Source organism: Loxodonta africana, chromosome 16 (assembly GCF_030014295.1).
Source record: "Loxodonta africana isolate mLoxAfr1 chromosome 16, mLoxAfr1.hap2, whole genome shotgun sequence".
In the NCBI taxonomy this organism is placed as follows: Eukaryota; Metazoa; Chordata; class Mammalia; order Proboscidea; family Elephantidae; genus Loxodonta; species Loxodonta africana.
In genome coordinates this window covers 13,845,736-13,865,861 of record NC_087357.1, presented here as the reverse complement: position 1 = coordinate 13,865,861, position 20,126 = coordinate 13,845,736, and the positions used below count along the sequence as shown (strand labels likewise).

General features: G+C 46.3%; 1 protein-coding gene across 7 annotated transcripts in view; it reads right to left on the bottom strand.

Moving 5' to 3' along the window:
• FGFR2 (fibroblast growth factor receptor 2) overlaps positions 1-20,126 on the bottom strand; it is a 118,874-nt gene that overhangs the window by 76,103 nt on the left and 22,645 nt on the right. For 4 of the 7 annotated variants that reach the window (XM_064269223.1, XM_064269221.1, XM_064269222.1 and 1 more), the window contains exons 3-4: positions 11,972-12,238; positions 11,030-11,107 (exon numbers count right to left, since the gene is read on the bottom strand). The exons of 1 other annotated variant lie outside the window; for it this stretch is intronic. In XM_064269223.1, the coding sequence (XP_064125293.1) occupies positions 11,030-11,107; positions 11,972-12,238 (345 nt within the window). The remainder of the gene's footprint in view (positions 1-11,029; positions 11,108-11,971; positions 12,239-20,126) is intronic. 2 more of the 7 variants (XM_064269224.1, XM_064269225.1) reach the window with 1 other exon arrangement.

The following is a 20,126-nucleotide window of genomic DNA, read 5'->3' as shown; positions in this document are numbered from 1 at the left end:
GATGGGGAAATTGAGACACAGAGAAGTTAAATAACCTGCCCAAAGCCTTGCAGCTTGAAAGAAGGGCATCCAGGATTTGAGTCAAGGCAGCTTGACTCCAGAGCCCACCATCCTCACCCCAATTTTCCACTGCTGGTAAGAACCAACTCTCCACTCCAGCAGGTCGCGATCCACACTTTCAATCTCTCTGGTCTGATGGTCTCCACGAATGACTTACATTCAAGACTGGAGGCTGGCTGGCCAGCCTGGGCCACAGTCACACTGTCACGCTAAAACCTGAACAGCAATTTAACTTTTCACATTTCAGTTTCAACAAACCAGTAATCCAAACCCCTGTATTCGCCTAAAAGCACCCATCAATAGGTCCTTGAACATTCTTGAAGACCAGTTCACAACTGCTTTTATTTCTACTGAGGGTTAGACTGGTCAACAGCACACACACTCCACAAACCAGAGGGAAAACAGTCCTAGACAGGGTCATTGCCTCTGATGCAGATTCAGAAGGCTCCTTCTCTATTCTCCGATGGCACGGCATACTTCTAGGTGGGGGGACCATGCCCACTTAACAGCCAGACCTTCAGAGGGCAATTAGGAACGGGAATAACTGCATCTAAAACACCTTTCCCTCTTTGTCTCACCCTCACTCTGGAAATTGCTGTAAAAGGTAGAGCTGAGATTTCTTAACAAGGGCACCCTATATCATCTTTATCCTTGTGCTCATCACAGTGATGGGGGTGGGGGGGGATGGTGTCTACACGACATCAGGAGTCCCTGGGTGGTACAAATTGTTAATGCACTCAGCTACTAATCAAGAGGTTGGAGGTTCAAGTACACCCAGAGGAACCTCGGAAGAAAGATCAGGCAATCTACTTCCAAAAAATCAGCCACTGAAAACCCTATAGAGCACAATTCTACTACAACACACAAGTCAGAATCCACTCAATGGCAAATGGTGGTTTTGGTTACATGACACCAAGACAGTGGAAAGAAGGGCAAAACCGCTGTCGGTTATCACATATTCCAGAGACAGAGAGAAAGGCAAGGGGGAAGATGAGAGGTGGACAGAGAAGAGGTGTGGCTGCATTATCCCACCTGAATCCAGTGGCATTTGCAAAGAGTAGGCAGTCTAGTTAGCCATTTGGCTTTGGGTGTCAAATGCCTATAAACACACCTATTCTGTTAGGGTTCCCAAGGGAATATTTCATTCCTATTCATCACCAGCCTCCCACAGCCTAAAATACACTCATACAATTTTGGTAATCATTCATTTTTAAAGCTTCAACTTAGAAAAATCCATCTACATCCACAGCCACTGACAGCACAAAATAATGATCTTTGTCGCAAAACAAAGACATTCGCAAATCTGACCTAAATGAGAAGCATACCTCATGCTGTCAGGTGTCTTTTCTCCTGCCATTTGTTTAAATAAACACAACAGCCCATTCAGATGAATTAGCTAAATATTAATGTAGTCACTGTTTCAGACAGCATCAATTACAGCTGAGCAGATCCTTTGGCATGTCTCTTCATTTTACATAAAAGAAATCAACAGATCCGTGCTTAAATACCATCAGGCATGATTTTTAATGTTCCCTAAAATGTCAAAATTCTCACAGCTGGACCAGTAAGCAACATCCTGATAAATGGAGAAAATATTGAAGTTGTCAAGGATTTCATTTTATTTGGATCCACAATCAACACCCACGGAAGCAGGAGCTGCAAAGTACCTCTACAAAGTGTTAAAAAGCAAAGATGTCACCTTGAGTACCAAGGTGCACCTGACCCAAGCCATGGTATTTTCAATCACCTCATATGTACGTGAAAGCTGGACAATGAGTAAGGAAGACTGAAGAAGTACTGATGCCTTTGAATTATGGTGTTGGCGAAGAATAGTGAATATACTATGGACTGCCAGAATGCTCCTTAGAAGTGAGTATGGCAAGACTTCATCTCACATATTTAGGGCATGTTAGGAGGGACTGGTCCCTAGAGAAGGACATCATACTTGGCAAGGTAGAGGGCCAGTGAAAAAGAGGAAGGCCCTCAACAAGATGGATTGACACACTGGCAGCAACAATGGCCTCAAACACAGCAACGACTGTGATGATGGCACAGGACCAGGCAGTGTTTCGTCCTGTTGTACGCAGGGTCCCCGTGAGTTGGAACCAAATGGACAGCACCTAACAAGAACAACAAAATGTCAAAAAGTAGGACTTAGCTTACAGAACGAGGAATGTCATTTGGTTTCTCTCTGACAGGGCTAAGCCACTGGCAAGGCTGCAAGAAACACAAGGATTGCCTCGGACCACATGGATGTGTGCGGTCCTAACCAGTGACACTGGCACACTGGCAACCACTACCTTTGTCTTGGCGCCTAAGGAATGATTTAAGGACTAGGGTGAAAGAATGCTGCTGGAATTTCTGGCAGGTAATTTGCCCTGGGGTGACATCTCAACAGCCAAAACCACGCCACCTGTGGAATCTGATCACGCAAAACAGACAGAAGGCCTTGTAGGGCATAGGTGCAAGGCTTCTCATCCAAAATTCTTAAGATCCAAGGTGGGTGGGGCCACCATAAAATATAATCAACAAAGTAGAAACAGGTCACCTACATGGCTAAAGCTCAAAACCTGAATTTCACAACATTCCTATAAATCAGTGAGCCAACACAAAGGGCTATCAGGCTAATTCAGGGGTCCCCGTGTGGCAGCGATGGGCCACCCCTAACTCTCTGCTTCAGCTCCCATTTGTCCAGTGAACACTACTGTCACATAGATACAGCATTCTTTGGTGACTGGGTCTCCCTTTAGAAGGCAAGTTCATGAAATTTTTTTATAAGCAAGATGCTAGAGGGGAGGAAGTATTTCATTACGGTACAATGGCTCTTCCTGAAATGAACCAGCTTTATGTGAAGCCTGAAAGACTTGAAAAGCTTAGAAAAACAATTATACTGCAAGCACAGTCCTGCTGAGTCTCCTTCAGCAGCAGCCTCATGTCCTCTAAACACTCCTCCCTCCTTCAATAGGGACCGCCATTTTTGCAGCCTGGACAGATGGAAATCCCAGGACCCCCAATGAACTAAGACACAGCTGGAGAGAAACATGGACCAGGCCCCTGGAACCAACTCCTCTACTCAGAGGCCCCTTTCATACCAAAGTATATGAAGGGTTTTAACATCTTTCACTTAGAAAAGGAACTGGGGTAACAAATGAATAATCTGGGAACGCAGAAATGGTCCTTGCACACAGTAGGTGCTCAACACAGATGTTTATTCAACAACGTTCTTGAAATGGATCTGCAAGCCAAGAACATATCAGGTTGAAAGGGAACCCATGAGTATCTACTTTATTTACCTTCCCTGACATAACTACTTAGGGATGAGGATTTGAGGTCAATTAATGGAGGGGTAACTCCATTACCCCTCCGTGATGGAGGGGACCTCCGATGCCATAAAAAATGGTGTAAACCTCCAATGTCATAAAAAATGAGTTATGCTAAACCATCTGCAAAATAACCTGCTATTTCTGATCATAACATATCGCCATTGACCTAGATGATAGGTATGGTTCCTTCTGTTATTTCAGTTCTTCTGGTCAAATACGTATCAAAAGAATGATGCTCTCCTAACCATTAAATACTAATAATGAAGAGGTTAAAGGAACAGTAAGATTCAGCCACGATATAAATAAATACAAGTCCATTATCAAGGCATACCTACTCATTAATATTTTCTACACTGAAGCAGTTATTGCAGAGTAGTAACAACGATAGGTAATTAGAATTTCACTTTAATACAACAGAAGTCTCTTAAGATGCGGCTAGTTAAGTAGAGATTTATAACAGCATTGCAACTTCCCACAAAGTAGTGCATCGCGACCTTTCCTGACTGCCACCACTCCACAATGAGGAGTCCCCATTCTTCTTCTTCTTGCCTCTTCATCACTGAGGTATGTTTCCATCACCATGGGTGTCTTCGTACTGAAAAAATATTCCTTTCAGTGTCTGCTGATCAACAGGAGTGGAGCACCTGCCAAGTACAGTCTGAGCCTCCTTCAGCTTACGGAGTTGGCATTAGAGCGTTTATTGGATGGGTGGGTGGATGGGTGGGTGGGTGGATGGATGGACAGAACGACTATTAAAACCTTTAGCTATAAAATAAGGAAGTTGAACTGAATGTTTTGATAAGGCCCATCCGAGCTCTAACATTCTTTCCAGGTATCTGTGTTTTAGGCAGGTATTGATTCTGTCACCAGCGGATAGGATTATGTTGTTGTTAGGTGCCACTGAGTCAGTTCCGACTCATAACGACCCTATGTACAGCAGAACGAAATACTGTGCCATCCTCACAAACGTTGTTGCTATGTTCGCGCTCATTGTTGCAGCCACTGTGTCAATGCATCTTGCTGAGCATCCTTCTCTTTTTCGCTGACCCTAATTTATCAATCATGATGTCCTTCTCCAGGGATTGGTCCCTCCTGATAACATGGCCAAAAACCAGCATTATAGGGTTTCTTTTAATCCTGCAATTTAAACTTTTTAATGAGAAACCATAGGCTATTGAACCTACCCCCACAAAAACCTTTATATATATCCCAGTACTGACATCTAAGGTGTATGGTCTACTCCCTCTCTCTCTCGGGAACCAAAAGAAGAGTACACCCCAGTGGTTTAACGGGAAAACATGGAATCACATCACCTCAGCACCAAAAGGGACCTTGGGGACCATCTGGACCAATGCTGGGCTGATGTGATCAATGTCATCCAGAAAGGTTAAGTGATTTGCTCAAGGTCACACAGCCAGAGGCAAGGCCAGGGCCAGACCAGAGTCTCCAGCTCCCTAAGCAGTGTTCTTTCAACCACGCCACGCTGCCCTTTGAACTCTCCCATGGTAATTAAGTCAAAAGTTCAAGATTTATGTGAGCTACAGATGCTGATGACTGCCAACTGTATTTTTATTGATGCAAAAATAAAAAAGAAACAAACCACACAGCCTGTTTCAGCTCCTAGATTAAGTCTCCCAAACTCCCTAAAGCCCTACTAAGGCCTCTGTCTTAAGTCTATAATTAGGGCTTTTAAAAATATCACTAATCAGGACATTTGAATGTTTTGACCCCTGGCAGGGAAGAAAAAAAGTCTTTTAGAGCTACCCCTATCCTTGTAACTGACTTCAGTTCATCTGTTTTCGGTTTGGGGTATAAGCAAACAAATCTAACAAAATGCGGAGACGTGAGTGGGTGTGTGATTGAAAGGGTGAGGTGGAGGGGAGTGGTAGCTTTATATGAGAAACCCCATTACAACAACTTACTGACCATCGAGGCATTTCATCAGAAAGGTATTGAAACAAAGCCAGGAGGTACCCATATGTGAAATGCCCAGTCCCCCTGGCAGGGGGTCTCCACTGGAAGACCAGTTCCCCGTGGAGCTCCCAGTATCTGCCCTCAAAGCAAAACCCTCCAGTCAGATAGCCAGGCTGTCTGACTGGAGGGGAAGCAAGAAAAGAAAAGATACTGAATCGGGCCCACTCAATGGAGTACCATTGCTGGCCCTGGCCATACAAGGAGGTCCAAGCCAACTTATGATGAGATTTTCATTACAAAGGAATGTCAAAAAATTTAGGAAGCCTGCATGTTTTCTTTTGTTTGCCATTCCTGGAAACAAACACAACCAAGAAACCCACAGTTACCAACTCAGATACCATCTCTACCAAGTAAAAATTCCAATTAGAACAAAGGTAACTAGGAATTGTTATTATCAGCAGGTTAATCAATGAGATGAACTTGAAATCTCAGGCAGCCTGTCTTTGTTTTCCCTAGTTACTTCCAAATAAAACAGCCTTTCTCCCTGACATGTGGTGCAGACATCTGCAGATCTCAATGGGAATGAAACCAAAATAGAAAATTACCTTGTCTCTCTCTCCTCACTTAATAGAAAGAATGAGAACCTTGATACAACTGTCTTGCTATCACTTCACTCCAGTAAAGCAGCAGATCTCAACTTTGTGTCAATCAAGATCTTCCCAAGACCTAAGTCTGGAGCTCTCCCGAAACATTAATGGCTGAAACACAAGCTGGAGGTGATAAAAACTGACTCCATTAAACGTGTAGAAATGTCTACCCATTTGCTGCCAGGTAACACATTCAGGTACCTAGGTGTCTAAGAAAGGTAAAGACTAGTTAAGTTATAAGAAGCCCTGGTGGCATAAACACTTAAGTACTCACCTGCTAACTCAAAGGTTGCTGGTTTGAACCCAACCAGCGGCTCCATGGTAGAAAGACCTGGTTATCTCCGGAAAAGATTACAGCCAAGAAAACCCTATAGGGCAGTTCTACGCTATTACATGGGGTCGCTGAGTGAAAATCAACTCAAGGGTACCTAATGACACCAACTAAATCCCACTTTCCTATGCAAAAGTATCAATTCCACACCTTTCCAAGCCCTCAACTGGATCCATTTCAAAAATGAGCACTGGAAATTGCAACTTTCTGTCCGGAGGAAATGTGTTCCACTGAAGGGCCCATGAAGCAGTATTATTTCCTGGCAGCCGGGTTTGTAATGACATCACGGGGCTGTTCCACTCCTCAGAAAAGGGTAGAGGCAGTAAGCTGTGAGGTCATCAGCTACAGCTGCTCACATATGACCAGAAAACGCCCTGCACAGCTGGTATGGAAGAACTTGATTTAAAAGGGAAGCCAAGAAGAGTCAAATCCAAAAAAAAAAAAAAAATTGCCCATCGCAGGGTTTTTCAATGTGTGTGCAACAAACTGCTAACAAACGTTATGTTTTAAAAAGGGTCTTTGGGTCAATAAGTCTGGAAAACTGGGCAATGACAAAATAGATGTTTTACTACAGAACTTCTCAGCTTTATTATGCTGATCAACATGGTAAGTCTCCAAGAAAGGGGTCACAACGTGCAGTATTTTCCAAACGTATTTCAAAACACAATTCACTTTGGGCAGAGAATTACTACAGACTAAGGAGCCTCAGTGGCACAGCGGTAAAGCGCTCAGATGCTAACAGAAAGGTCGGCAGTTTGAATTCGCCAGCCACGCCACGGGAGAAGGATGTGGCAGTCTGCTTCGTAAAGATTACGGCCTTGGAAGCTCTTCTGGGGGAGATGCATCCCATCCTATAGGGTCACTATGAACCAGAATGGACTCGATGGCAACAGGTGGGGTTCCAAGGAACATGCTTTGGGAAACACAGCTTGTGTTCTTGGGGTACAGACCAGATCTGAACAATGCCCAGCGTGTAATGACACCCATAAACCCTAACTCTGCTCCACAGAAGGCATACGTGAGGACTGTAACTCAACAAGGCATTCACTCCACATCCAGTCTGGTCCTGGCCCTTGAGAAGTGAGCAGTCTGCTGGCAAAGGCAAGGCTGAGCTGTCTGTGATCTGCGATCACACAGAAGTCATGAACACCCAAAAACGAGGCCCCCTGGCCTGCATAAAGGAGGGTGGCCTTTAGAGAGAAGCCCACTTTTCAGCTAGGTCTGGGATAATGAGTCAGAGCTGAGGTCAACCTGAACACTGTAGAGCACTCCTATCAGTTCAAACGAGACCTTGATGTCAGCTTCACGGCCAGTGCATACCAGTTTCATGGTCAGAATTCAACAACTCTGTCCTAATTTTTTGTTATTTTTCTCGTTGTATTTGGCCAGCATGCTTTTTGTACTCTGTACAGAATCCAAGTAGAGCACTGCCAGGCAGACAAGCTGGCTTTCTTATATTTAACCATCGAAATGAGATAAACAATAACCTTGCATATGGACAGAAGGGAATAACCTGCAGTGTATCTTTCAAGCCAGAAGATGTAGAACTAGAATATGTGATGCCTCGACCCAAAAAGAATAAAAGCCCCCACGTCACTGTCGGCGCAGGGTCACTGAGCGTCGTCTGTCAACTCCGCTGAAGGGGAACATTCAAACACACCCCCGTGGAAATCCCAGACAAGCAGAAGGCACCGGAAGAATCAATCTGGACACCGGGGTGTTTTCCAGGTGGCTGAAAATGCAAAGAATTCGGTGCTTCGGCAATTTTCCCTATTAATCGGGTCAGGTATTTGACACTTGAGGTGGCAAAGAATTGTTTTAATGGCAACATCCCCTTTCCTGCCTTGCCAATTCCCCTGGCCACAGCATTCCTCTGGCCACACACACCACAGCTGCTTAATCTCAGCCACCCCAGGCTGCACCTGTGAATCAGACCAGCCTGATCACAGTAACAGATGGCAGAGGCCAAGCAGCCAGCTAAGAGCTGCTATCACTTTAAATACCATCTAATGTTTCACAGGCTCCGAACAGGGGCAGTTCCCGGCAGCAGTATCTCTCCGGTACAGCTAACACCCGCCTGTAAGCACTGTAGAGCACCCATTCCAGGGCAGAGTGGGTGTCATTCGAGAGCTAATTACCAAGAACCCTATTTGCAAGGTGACGATCTGGAGCCCACTATGGGCCAGCACGCACTGAAATGAGGCACTCGACCACCTGGCCTTCCACAGGTGCTAGGTGGTCAGGACCGGTGTTCACTGACATCACCTGGAGGTCCCTGGCAGGTAATCCTTCTGAATCAGCAGAGAAAGCGTCCGTTCACTCAGCCCAGTTGTTGCATAACCTCTACCTTGCCGTTGTAGTTTGACTTCACACATGCTCACAGTAACCTGCTAACAGGCAGGGTATTTGATCCCAGAACCATCCAGTTCCCGGGTATGCCAAACCAACGGCACGGATGCAACCTGATGTCCTGATCGACAGCAAAGGCAAATGAACGACTGCAAGTCAAAAGATTAGATAGGAATCGTAGGGGGCAGTGAGTTTGTATTAGTCGGGGAGGAAGAACTCAGAAAACGGGGGTGAGAATGGTTGCACAACTCAAAGAACGTAATCAGTGCCACTAAATGGTACGTGTAGAAACTACGGAATCGCTGTATGTTTTGCTGTGTATATCCTCAACAACAACAAAACACAAAATAAACAGCAAAGGCCGCCCACACGTGGGTGCCACTTTAGAGGTGAAAACTAAACACGCATTCTTACGCCACCCCCATCGTGAGCCTCGGACTTGGCAGAGGGGCCCCTTGACTCCGCATGAACAGGCCTGAGACTGAACGGCAGCTCCAGCTTTTGCCACTAAGTCGCCACTCCCCGATCGGTAAAACAGGGACAACTACTCTCCCACTTTCCGGAGTCTCTGGGGGCATGGACTGAGCCAGCACCCAGCATGGCGCGCAGAGCTTGGCCCAGAGCAGACCCGCAACGTTGTCCCCTCCCCTGCCAGCGACAAAGAACCAATAAGAAGTAAGCAACATCTTCTGAGATATCAGTGCATTATTATTAAACAATAATAACAACAACCTCTTCTGACAGTTGCTTCAAGTCATAGCGGAAGACCTTCTGCATGCTTACCCATCCCTCTATGGGCAAGACTCTAACAGTAAACTCCTGCTCAAGACAGATCTCCACACGTCAGCCCCTAAGCCGATGGCTCTCAACTTTAGCATACATCAGAATCACCCCAGAGTTTATGATTCAGTAGGGCTGGCTTGGAGCTTGAAAATTTTCATTTCTAATAAGTGGCCAGATGATGCTGATGCTGCCGGCCCAGGGAACTGCAGAAACCAGAATATTCCCCTTTTTTGCCCAAGCTGCTAGGGAACTTGGGGACAAATCCAATTCCCCACTTAAGTAATGCATTTATCCCAGGTGCTGGTAACATCTATTTTCTCTTGCTTTAAAAAGCTCTGTGCCTATTTCAGAAGCCCAGATGGAACAGTGGTTAAAGCACTCAGCTGCTAACCAAGAGGCTGGTGGTTCAAAACCATCAGCTGCTCCGTGGGAGAAAGACGTGGCAGTTGGCTTCTGTAAAGATTTACAGCCTTGAAAACCCTGTGGGTGGTTCTACTCTGCCCTACAGGGTCACTATGAGTCAGAATCAACTAGACAGCATTGAGTTTGGTTATTTTAACAACTAGTTGTCTTATTTTAGGCCTTGTTTAAATTTATTCAAATTTATTAAAACCCTTTTGAGAAAACGGACGCTATACCTCAACAAAAACCCCAATGACCCATGTACAGTCTCATTAGGACCATCCCTCCACGTCACTGGCAAACGTAACTAGCCTTGTCTTTTCTTTATTGAACCAACACTCACAAGCACTTTCTTCTGAGCACAGTAGAAATATTAACTCATCTCAGCCTCATAACTACCCATGAGATACTACTATTCCCATTTTACAGTTGAAGAAACCGAGGCATAGGGGTTAAATGACTTGTCCAAGGTCATCCAGCTCAGAAGTGGTAGACCAGGGTTTGAGCCCCGGTCACCCATTTACCCACCAAGTGTTTAGTGCTCAGTGTTAACTGCCTTTAAATTAGGAAACAACACTCACTGGCCCCTTTTCTGTAGCCATTGACAAGGAAGGCAATCTTCCTTATTTCCACTTAGCATGTGCTCCATGTTTTAGAAGGTCAGGGTTTTTCGACAATGGCACTATTGACATTTTGGACCCAGATAATGCTTTCTTGTAGGGGGCTGTCCTGTGCACTGTAGGATGTTTATCAGCAGCCTCCCTGGCCTCTACCCACTAGATGCCACTAGCACCCACCTCCGTTCTAAGAAGCAACGTTACCAAATGTCCCCAGGGGTTGGGGGAAGTTATCCCCAATTGAGAACTTCTGGTTAAGCCAAGCACCATCATCAGTTATAAAGAAAACCTCGGCCTTATACAGTCCTACTACTTTTATGTCTCCAAATAGTGAGAAGCCAAAAGGAAAAAGGGAAACCCAGGAAAGAGGAGTGGTAACTGCTTTGAAGGAAGGGAGACTACTGACACAAGAAGAAACAACACAGAGAGAAAGGTGTGCAGGACACTGGTTTATTCTCAGGTTTGAAGGTCAGACAGAGATAGTGGGGATAGGAGAGGGTGCAGGACACAGCAGCAAGCTGGAGAGTCGACAAGAAGACAGGCTAGAGGCGGCTCTTCCCACCAGGCTCTCCTCTTAGACCTTCCGAGTCCTGCATTACTTACTCTTGTTGTTACTGTTCTCACTGACAAAGTCCTCGGAGCCATCTGTGTCGTCCTCATCATCCCCAGATGAGATTGCATCTGTATTCAAAAGAACATATTCATGGATGTGTTTGCAAAGCAAGAGGTAGCAATTATGTACAATTGGGGCCTTCTGGGGATACAGTGAATCCAACAACTTAGGGTCCCAGGCAACAAGTCTGAGGCTGTGTTTAGTTAAGACGTTTTAATGGCTTAAATTTTCTCTCCGTAATGACAGTTGGCCTGTACTATGATTCCTGATGTTTTCTGCTTTCACGTTATTTAAACATGCTATAAAATTGGATATACTGCAACTGGGTTTTTAGTTTCAAACAGTATTCAAGTCCCAGATAAACTTAGTGATTACGTAATACCTAAAGATTCTTTCCAACACAACCTTTCAGTTTTTGGGGGTCCCCTTCAAGAAAGGAATCAGTGCCTAACAAAACTTTGCTCTTGTGTGGCCTTTGAACCATTTACTAATATTCTGAAAGCAAAACTTGAGAAGTTGGCCACAAAGGGGGCTTATGCAGTGCCCCTCCCTACACAAAAGAAAAATCAAGGAGAGAAACTCCAATTTTCACCAAAGAAATCAGAACTCTTGAGCACCCAATTTGCAATCCTGTAATCTATATGCCAAGGATACCAGTGGTATGGGGCGAGGGGTACGTTTTTACTCTATTAAAAAAAAAAAAGAAAATCATTATTTTACACACAAGAACTCTGTCATTCTTAATGACCAGTGTCCTGTGTGTACCAGGGGTCTCAGGGAAGACCTTCAAACCCAGGTCAGTAACAAGCTATGAAGCTGTGTGCCTGGCATCCGATTAGCAGATGTCAGTACGATTTCAATGGTACAATCAAATTTTTACCCACAAAACAGCTACAGAGAAGGGAGAGCCAAGGGCTCCCAGGCCCACTCACCTGTGACATTGACCATGAAGTACAAGGTCTCACTGTCTACACTCCTAGCAGCAGTACAAGCATACAGGCCGGAGTCTCTAGGCGTGGCGCCTTTTATCTGCAAGTACTCCCCAATAAGCACTGTCCTATTGTTGGGCCCCAAATGTACCCCATCCTTAGTCCAACTGATCATGGCGGCATCTTTCAACAGGCAGCCCAACTCTAGCGACTCCCCTGGCGTGGCCACGTACACTTCTGGTTGAGAGATTTGGTATTTGGTTGGCGGCTCTGCAGAAAGGTGGGAGAGAGAAGATGGAGACAGATGGGAAGGAGGAGATGGAGAGAAAGTCCAACAAAGGTCAGTGGAGGCCCATTGATTCCCAGGAGAGGCAGCTCTTGTTTTTGCAAATGGCCCCAGCAGGTGTCCGTCTCTCCCCCATGCCCCATGAAGCCAGGAAGGTGCCTTATGTGGAGAGGAGACTGAGCAAGTGTCTGAAACATCAACCTGGGAGAAGCACCAAGCAAAAGCTACCCCGCCTTCGTAGCCACATACAGCACAGCTTTAAAAACACACCACAACCCAGCTTGGAAGGACGCACTACAGGCAAACTTTTAAGTTGATCACCCACCAATGCAAAGCCGGCTCACACTGTAACACCCAGAATTCTATACTGCAGCACTTTTTATTTGTAAAAACATTGCATTTAACAATTTTTTTCATTCAACATGACTGGGTCTCTCACAGACACACGTACATGCCTGTATACACATATGTACATGAACACATGTACACACAAGTACACACATACACTTAATGGTCTATTTATCTGCGCTGTTGTCACAAGGTCAAGGTTCTTAGAATATGTCCTGACCACAAGAGAAATTAACCGATCCCCACACACTGTGTTGGAGCCCTGGTGGCACAGTGGTTGAGCACCAGGCTGCTAACGAAAAGGCGGGGGGTTGAACTCACCAGCTGCTCCGTGGGAGAAAGATGTGGCAGTCTGCTTCCATAAAGACTGGAGAGATTACTCTATTCCACAGGGTCGCTATGAATTGGAATCGACTCAATGGCAATGGCTTTGGCAACAGTTTTGTTTTGGTTTTTTACACCCTGTGTGCCATCTGAGTTCTCAGGAATGGATGGGTTCAGGTCAGTATCTCATCAGTCTGGAGAGTTAATTCCGTGCTGGGTAAACTGCGTGGGACGCAAAAGACTGGAGGCTCTAATACCAAATGCAAACACAACTCCACTGCACTGAGGCACGTCCTGAAAGGAGCCGCTGCCGCATGTTACAGAACTGGATCCCACCCCCCAACCCCATCAGCCCCCCGCCACACACATATGCTGGCTTTCTCAGCCTCCTCAGACCGCCTGTGCCTTTGTCTACTTTGGGGATACCCCTTCCTGCCACTCCTCCCAGTTAAATCCAGTGCGTCCTTGGAGACCCAAATCCAACAGCGCCTCCTTGATATGACCTCCCTCCGTATACCCCACTCCTTCTCCATCTGCACTCCACCCTCCTCCCAGCTCCTGGGGACAAGCCACTTTTCTTAGGAGCATGTCCTGTCTCTCTGAGATGTCAGCGTCCTAGAGGGAAGGCTCAGGTCTGGTGGCTCTCTGTGCCCCACCCCCAGGGCCCAACTTGGCCCACACATGGAGGGTGGACCATGTCAAACATGATCCCCGTCCCCAAGTCTACAGGGAACCATGGAACCCAAGCGGATCCAACCCACAGAGACCTCACCAAACAGAGGTAAGAAGGAATCACTTGCCTTCTAGGAGAACAGCCAGAGTCACTGGCCACGAGGGCCCATGAAACGGGCTTTCATTCCTCACAATGAGACCATGAATGGTACCCAGAGTCCCAGGCCCAGGAAACACAACGCCTCCCATCTCTAGCTTGGCTCCAAATCTGGGCAGCATCACAAGGCTATTGTTTTTCCAGACCACATTCAAATGGACAAATCTTCCCCACAAGATTGAAACAAAGTCTCTTCACGTGTCAGTCCCATTGCTGAAGGAACAGGGAGGGCGTGGGCATCTGGTATGAGAATCTGCTTCACCAACATCACCAACAGCCAATTCTGCAGAAAGCGGGGCACATGGAAGGCCAGGCTTCCCAGAGAAGCCCTCTCCCCAAAGGCACAGAAAGCCAAAGAAGGTCCAGACATGCAAACGCCTTTAACTGAACTGAGGACTCAGGACATTAACACAATGAGGTAACCACAACAAGAGGAAGAAAACAGAGGCAAATTTAACGTGGACAAACACGCCCACCCAAACAAGGGCAGAAGGCCCCAAGAGGCTGCATTGCTTTTCTCATTCAACAATTGCTTACTGAATGAACACCTACTTTGGGCCAAGCTTTGTTCTAGATGCTGGGAAGCAAACAGAACAAGATGGATTCCTGTATTTGTAGAGCTGTCATTACAGTGGGGCGACAGACAGTAAAGAAATCTACAGAAAATATAAAGTATGAGAGGTGTCTTAAGTGCCAGGAGGAAGAACGCGGCAAGATAGTGGGGCACACAGAGATAGTTTATGGGCTGGTGCTCTCGGTGTGGCAGGAGTTGGCAATCCATGGCCCACGGGCCCAATCCAACCGCCACCTGTTTCTGTAAACAAAGTTTTATTGGAACACAGCCATGGCTCGTTCATTGACGTATGGTCTATGACTGTTTTTGCACAGTTGCGACAGAGACCGTATGGCCTTCAAAGCTTAAAATATTTACCGTCTGGTATCCTTTACAGAAAGTTTGCCACCCATGTTGTACAGGATGATCAGAGAAGGCCTCTGAAGAGCAGCCATTTGAGCGGAGACATGAAGAACGGAGTCAATGTTGGAAAGGTGTTGCTAGAAATTTAGTTGAAAGGTTCTCAGGCCGGGTCTCCAAGGGCTCACGAAACCATAATGCAGCTGAACTGAACTGCTAATTGAAATACGTTGAACTCTGGATCCTGAGCAGAGAAGGGAGAAGAAAAGAAACACGGGAAAGAAGGGACGGAAAGGAGGGAGGAAAAGGAATTCCAGTTGGCCCCAAATTTCTGATCATCTCCCAGTTCCAGGGTCTTAGAGTCACAGATTCATACATCAAAACTTAAAGAGCCTACAGGCCACTGGGTTCAATCCCTTTTACAGCTGGTGAAACCAAGGGTCAGAGGTCATTTGGGTCCCACGTCTCCAACAACTAATTACTGAAACAGCACCCAAAAACGTGGGAATGAATTTACATTGGATTAGTCTTGGTCATAAAATAATCAATATTTATCATGACCATGTCGCACCAGTCAGCAAGTCACCAAGAACGCTATGCAATCTGCTTTCCTATGAGCCAGCGCTGGTCGTCAGGACATTACTGACAGACAAGCAGCTGGCCATACAGAGCAAAACTTCCCTCCCTTCAAGAGGAGAAGGGGACCCACACAGCAAAGGGCTTCCCTCGGCCCACAGATAAGGAGAAGTCATGTCCCTATTTAACGGATGCTGAGGAATGCTCTCAGACTGTTCAAAAAAAAAAGATAAGCAAAGCATTTGCAACTGTGATGCAGAAAATCTCTCCTGGCAAAGACAGAGTTACAATTTCTCTTTTTTAAAGCAAATTGTTTTCACTGGGAATCCCTTCCTTCACCTGAAAAAGGCAAACCACAAAGTCTTACAGAAACCTAGGGTGCTTGGGATGCTGCACCAATGGCACCCAAAGATAGCGCCACCTGGCGGGTGTAGAAGGATGAACACAGTACAGTGAGGCCTCAGGGGCAGGGACCACATCTTCAGGGCTGGGCACACAGGAGATATTGAATAAATTTTTTTTTTTTTTTTTTACCCCAGGTGGGAGGAGGAGGAAGCCCTAAGTTCCAACTCTACTCCTTTCCCGTTCAATGTTTCCACCTCAGGTTCCTTATCTAATGAAGAACAAGAATACACAAATGACAGGGCGTGGTTTGCGATGATCCAGTGAGTCAATAAATGTGAACCTGACCTTCCAAGTTGTGAAGACCTCAGCTGCTAACCAAAAGACTGGCAGTTCAAATCCACCAGCTGCTCCTTGGAAACCCCGTAGAGCAGTTCTACTCTGTCCTATAGGATCCCTATGGGTCAGAATCAACTCAACAGCAACGGGTTTGGTTTTTGGTTTTGACCTTCCAACGAGAATAGAAAAAAAAAAATTTTTTTTTTTGTTTTTTCTATTCTCTACACTGGGCCAATGACAGTCACTATCACTGTGATTACCAAGGCTGAGGGTGCTCACCATGATCTTAAGCACCTATTTTCTGAGGATAAACCAGGCGTTGTTGAGTCAGTGCCAACTCCTGGCAACACCATGCGTGTCAGAGTAGGACCGTGCTCTATAAGGTTTTCAACAAATGATTTTTTATTTTCAGAAGTAGATCACCAGGTCTTTCTTTCAACATGTTTCTGGGTGATCTGAACTCCCAACTTTTGGGTTCGTAGCTAAGCGTGTTTACCGTTTGTACCATCCAGGCACACATTTTCAGAGGGTGATCACGGCATATCTAGATTTGTATCTCTGGGTGCAAAATGTTATTACTGATGGGCTCCCATCTCAGTGGACCACTGACATGACTTGATGGAACAAAAAATGGTTTTTATTTCTAGTAAAACTAGGTCAAAGTTGTCATCTAGGTTTCCAGTGAGATGATAAGGTTCAAGGATAGTAAAATGACTCCCCCAAACACACCAACAAGGTAAAAATGTTCATCCATAAAGTGAATTCGGTCTTAAACCAGTAACTCCTGCCATGGTGAATTCAAAAAGCACACAATCTCTCCTCCTCTCCTCAAAAGAATCTTTCCCTAAAGGCCCATCTTGGGGGTCATCAGTGTCTTTGATGAACTCCAACAATATCCCTGGGTATCCCAGGAAGACTTCAAACACATCTTAGGGAGAAAGGAGAGTGGGCAAACAAAAAGCAAAAGAAAGGTTCAAGTGAAAGAAGAAAGAAGAGGAGAAGGAGTCAACATTATATTCAAGTTTCTCGAATTTCATCAGTAACAAGCCATCCACCTATAATCAACACTGCCATGTGTTACAGGAAATCCCACAATTTTCACCAGCAATTTATTTTTTCAATTGTTTTGTGTGAATTGTTTTACTTTTTGTTGTGATTTTACACTCTTTAACTGTTCAATAGGAGTCCTGGTGTCTCTGTGATTAAAGTGCTCAGCTGCTAAGTGAAAGGTCGGCGGTTCGAGCCCACCAGCCGCTCCACGGGAGAAAGATGTGGCACTCAGCTTCTGTAAAGATTTACAGCCTTCAAAACCCTATGGGGCTGTTCTACTCTGTCTTATAGAGTTGCTATGAGTCAGAATCGGTTCAACGGCAGTGGACTTGGTTTGGTTTAACTGTTCAACAAACACTTCCAACATATTAACAAAAATATTAAAGCAAAAGAGAAGAGGCTGGGGAGAAGCAACACTGAGAAGAGAAGGACGTGAGAGGAGGCAGGTGGAGGTGACACACCCTGGGTGGAGTGCCAAACCCATCACCTCCCAGGCCATCCGGCAGCTCCAGTGACCCAGCTTGTGGGTTCCTGATGACAAGGAGCACAGCAATGATGTCGCAGGCCAGGGTGCCAAGAACACGGGTAAAGCTTAGCCTGAAATCCCATCAGCTGGCTTGAGGGAGGCAACCCAGCTCCTGCTGGTTTGTTTTCTTAGGGGCTTTTACTTCTCTTGTGTGTTTGAACACCCCAGGTGACCTCACTGCCTGCTCCCTGCAAACCCCTGCTCCCCAGGCCTCTGTGCACATCTCCCCCAGCTATACTTATTCCACAGAGCCGAGACCATTTCCTAATCCCCGTGACATCACTGAGGCTGCATCTGCGATACCTGGCTGTGCCTTTCTCACTTTGATCACCTTCACTGACACAGGCCAGTCCCTCCCTCGGGGCTGCACCACACCGCACTGCTTGCTCTGTAAAATATGACAGTTGACACAGGGTGAAGTGTTCCCTGGGAAATTCAAACAATACCTTTTATAGTAATAGTAACATTTCCTGGATTTTTTTCTGGTGCTATGGCACGCTTTTAACCTTCCCTACACAGAAGGGGTAAAGAGCCACGCGGAGCGCACAGCCCATCAACGTTTTCCTTGTCTCTTCTTGCCAAAACACAATGGAGGGAAGGTTCCAGAAGCTGCTTTGCTGTGCACCAAAGTCTCTTGCAGATGCTTCCACAGACAGAAAACGTTTCCACCAATTTTTCATAACATCAACTAAAAGTCTAAAAAAAGCAAGACAGCTGGAGCAAACACACACGCATGTCTGGCAGTCTTTGTCACTGTTACCTACAACTGCTAAACAAACAAGGTGATGAGCTGAGTTTCTGGGAGGACTCGACACACTTGTCTCTACCTGGTGTGGCCGCATGGTCAGTGTGGACGGCCTTGCTGTGTGGATGTTTATTGATGCCATCGAGTCAACGATTCCAACTCATAGCAACTCTTTAGGGCAGAACAGAACTGCCCATAGGGATTCCAAGGCTGTAATCTCTACGGAAGCATCTTTCTCCCTCGGAGCGACTGGTGGGTTTGAACTGCCAATCTTTCGGTTAGCAGCCGAGTACTCACCCACTGCGCCACCAGAGCTCCTTGTGCAGATTTGGTATCATCAATTTAACTTTCTCCAGAAGTTTCAAACACTTGAGAAGAGCCAGCAGCGCATTATCACAGAGCTGACTACTCTGATATTTAAAAAAACAGAAATGGGCACTTCTACAGCTAGTCAAGGTGTGAACGGTATGAGTACCAACAGCCAACTGCTCCCTTTGTTGTTGCTAGCTGCCATGGCACAGCTCCTCCACACACTCATGGCAATGTCCTGCCCTGTCCTGCACCATCCCCATGATCAGGTGCAGACCGGGAAGCTGTGATCCGCAGGGTTTTCACTGGCTGATTTTTAGATGTAGATCACCAAGCCTTTCTTCCTCTTCTGTTGTAGCTTAGAAGCTCTGCTGGAATCTGTTCAGCATCACAGCAAGACGCCAGCCTCCAGAGACAGACAGCCAGCCAGTGGCTACCCATGAGGTGCACTGTCTGTGAATCGAACCCAGGTCTCCTGCACGGGAGGAGAGATTCTACCACTGAAGCCACCAACTGCTCAATGGTCTGCGTGTCGTCCCTGCCCTCAGGTGGGTGTTGGGAGCTGAGAGGAATTTAGAAGGAAGGAGCCTCCGACTGGGGAGAGAAGGAAACTGAGGCAGAAACTACCTGGCTCTTTCCAAGTCACTCCGCAAATGTGGCAGAGGTCATGACCTCTCAGAGTGACATCACAGGGATGTCCCTAACTACCAGCTGCATAATGAGTCTACCTCTCTGTAAATAAACAAAGGGGAAAATTCTTTGCATGTGAAAGGAGCCCCAGGCGGAGGGAGGGGAAGGTGTGTAAAAGTCAGAAAAAGATGCATTGTCCACGTCCAGCTGAATTATTCCTCACCTATGCCGTCGGGAGGGCTGTCTTGAGACATGAAATCATGAAGGAGGGTCCAAACAGTAAGCTATTTCAGGTAACACCAACTGTTGCCAACCCATCGATAGCAGCACTTGAGGCTGTCACTTTTTATAATGTTTGCCTATAAACCTTTCTTGTGTGGTTTTTGAAATGGCGCCCAAATGCAAACAGAACAGATGGGAAATCTGAAATCTTCCCCTGCCTGATCACTTCCTGGGGAACGGACGACAGAGTTACACGGGTTGGGAAGAAAAGAGCCACTGCTGCCAATGGGACACCATCGACGGCACAGTTGGCAAATGAGGTCCTCTCAGCAGCTTTCCCAGGACAGACTTTTCAAATGCCGAGATTATCACAGCCAAGAAAATGGAGCTCCAGTGTCAAGAATGCAGGGGTCACCCACAGAAGGCCGCTCAGTTGAGCTTCTCCTTCTGAGAAAGTCAGGGTGTCCCAATCCCTAAACAGGTTCCTCTAGAAAGTGGAAGATGGAGAGAAAGAAATCTCTGAACAGATCCCTCAGGAAGAGAGGGAGGGGAGACGGGAGAGAAGGAAAGAGAGAGGGGAAGCAGAAGCGGGGAGAGAAGGAAGAAAGGTGGGGAGGGAAAGAAGAGGAGGGGAAAGAGTAAGATGGGAGGGGGAGAGGGGTCATGGAGAGGAAAGGGAAGAGCAGGCAGGGCTGTGAGGTGGGTGTGGGCTGCAGGGA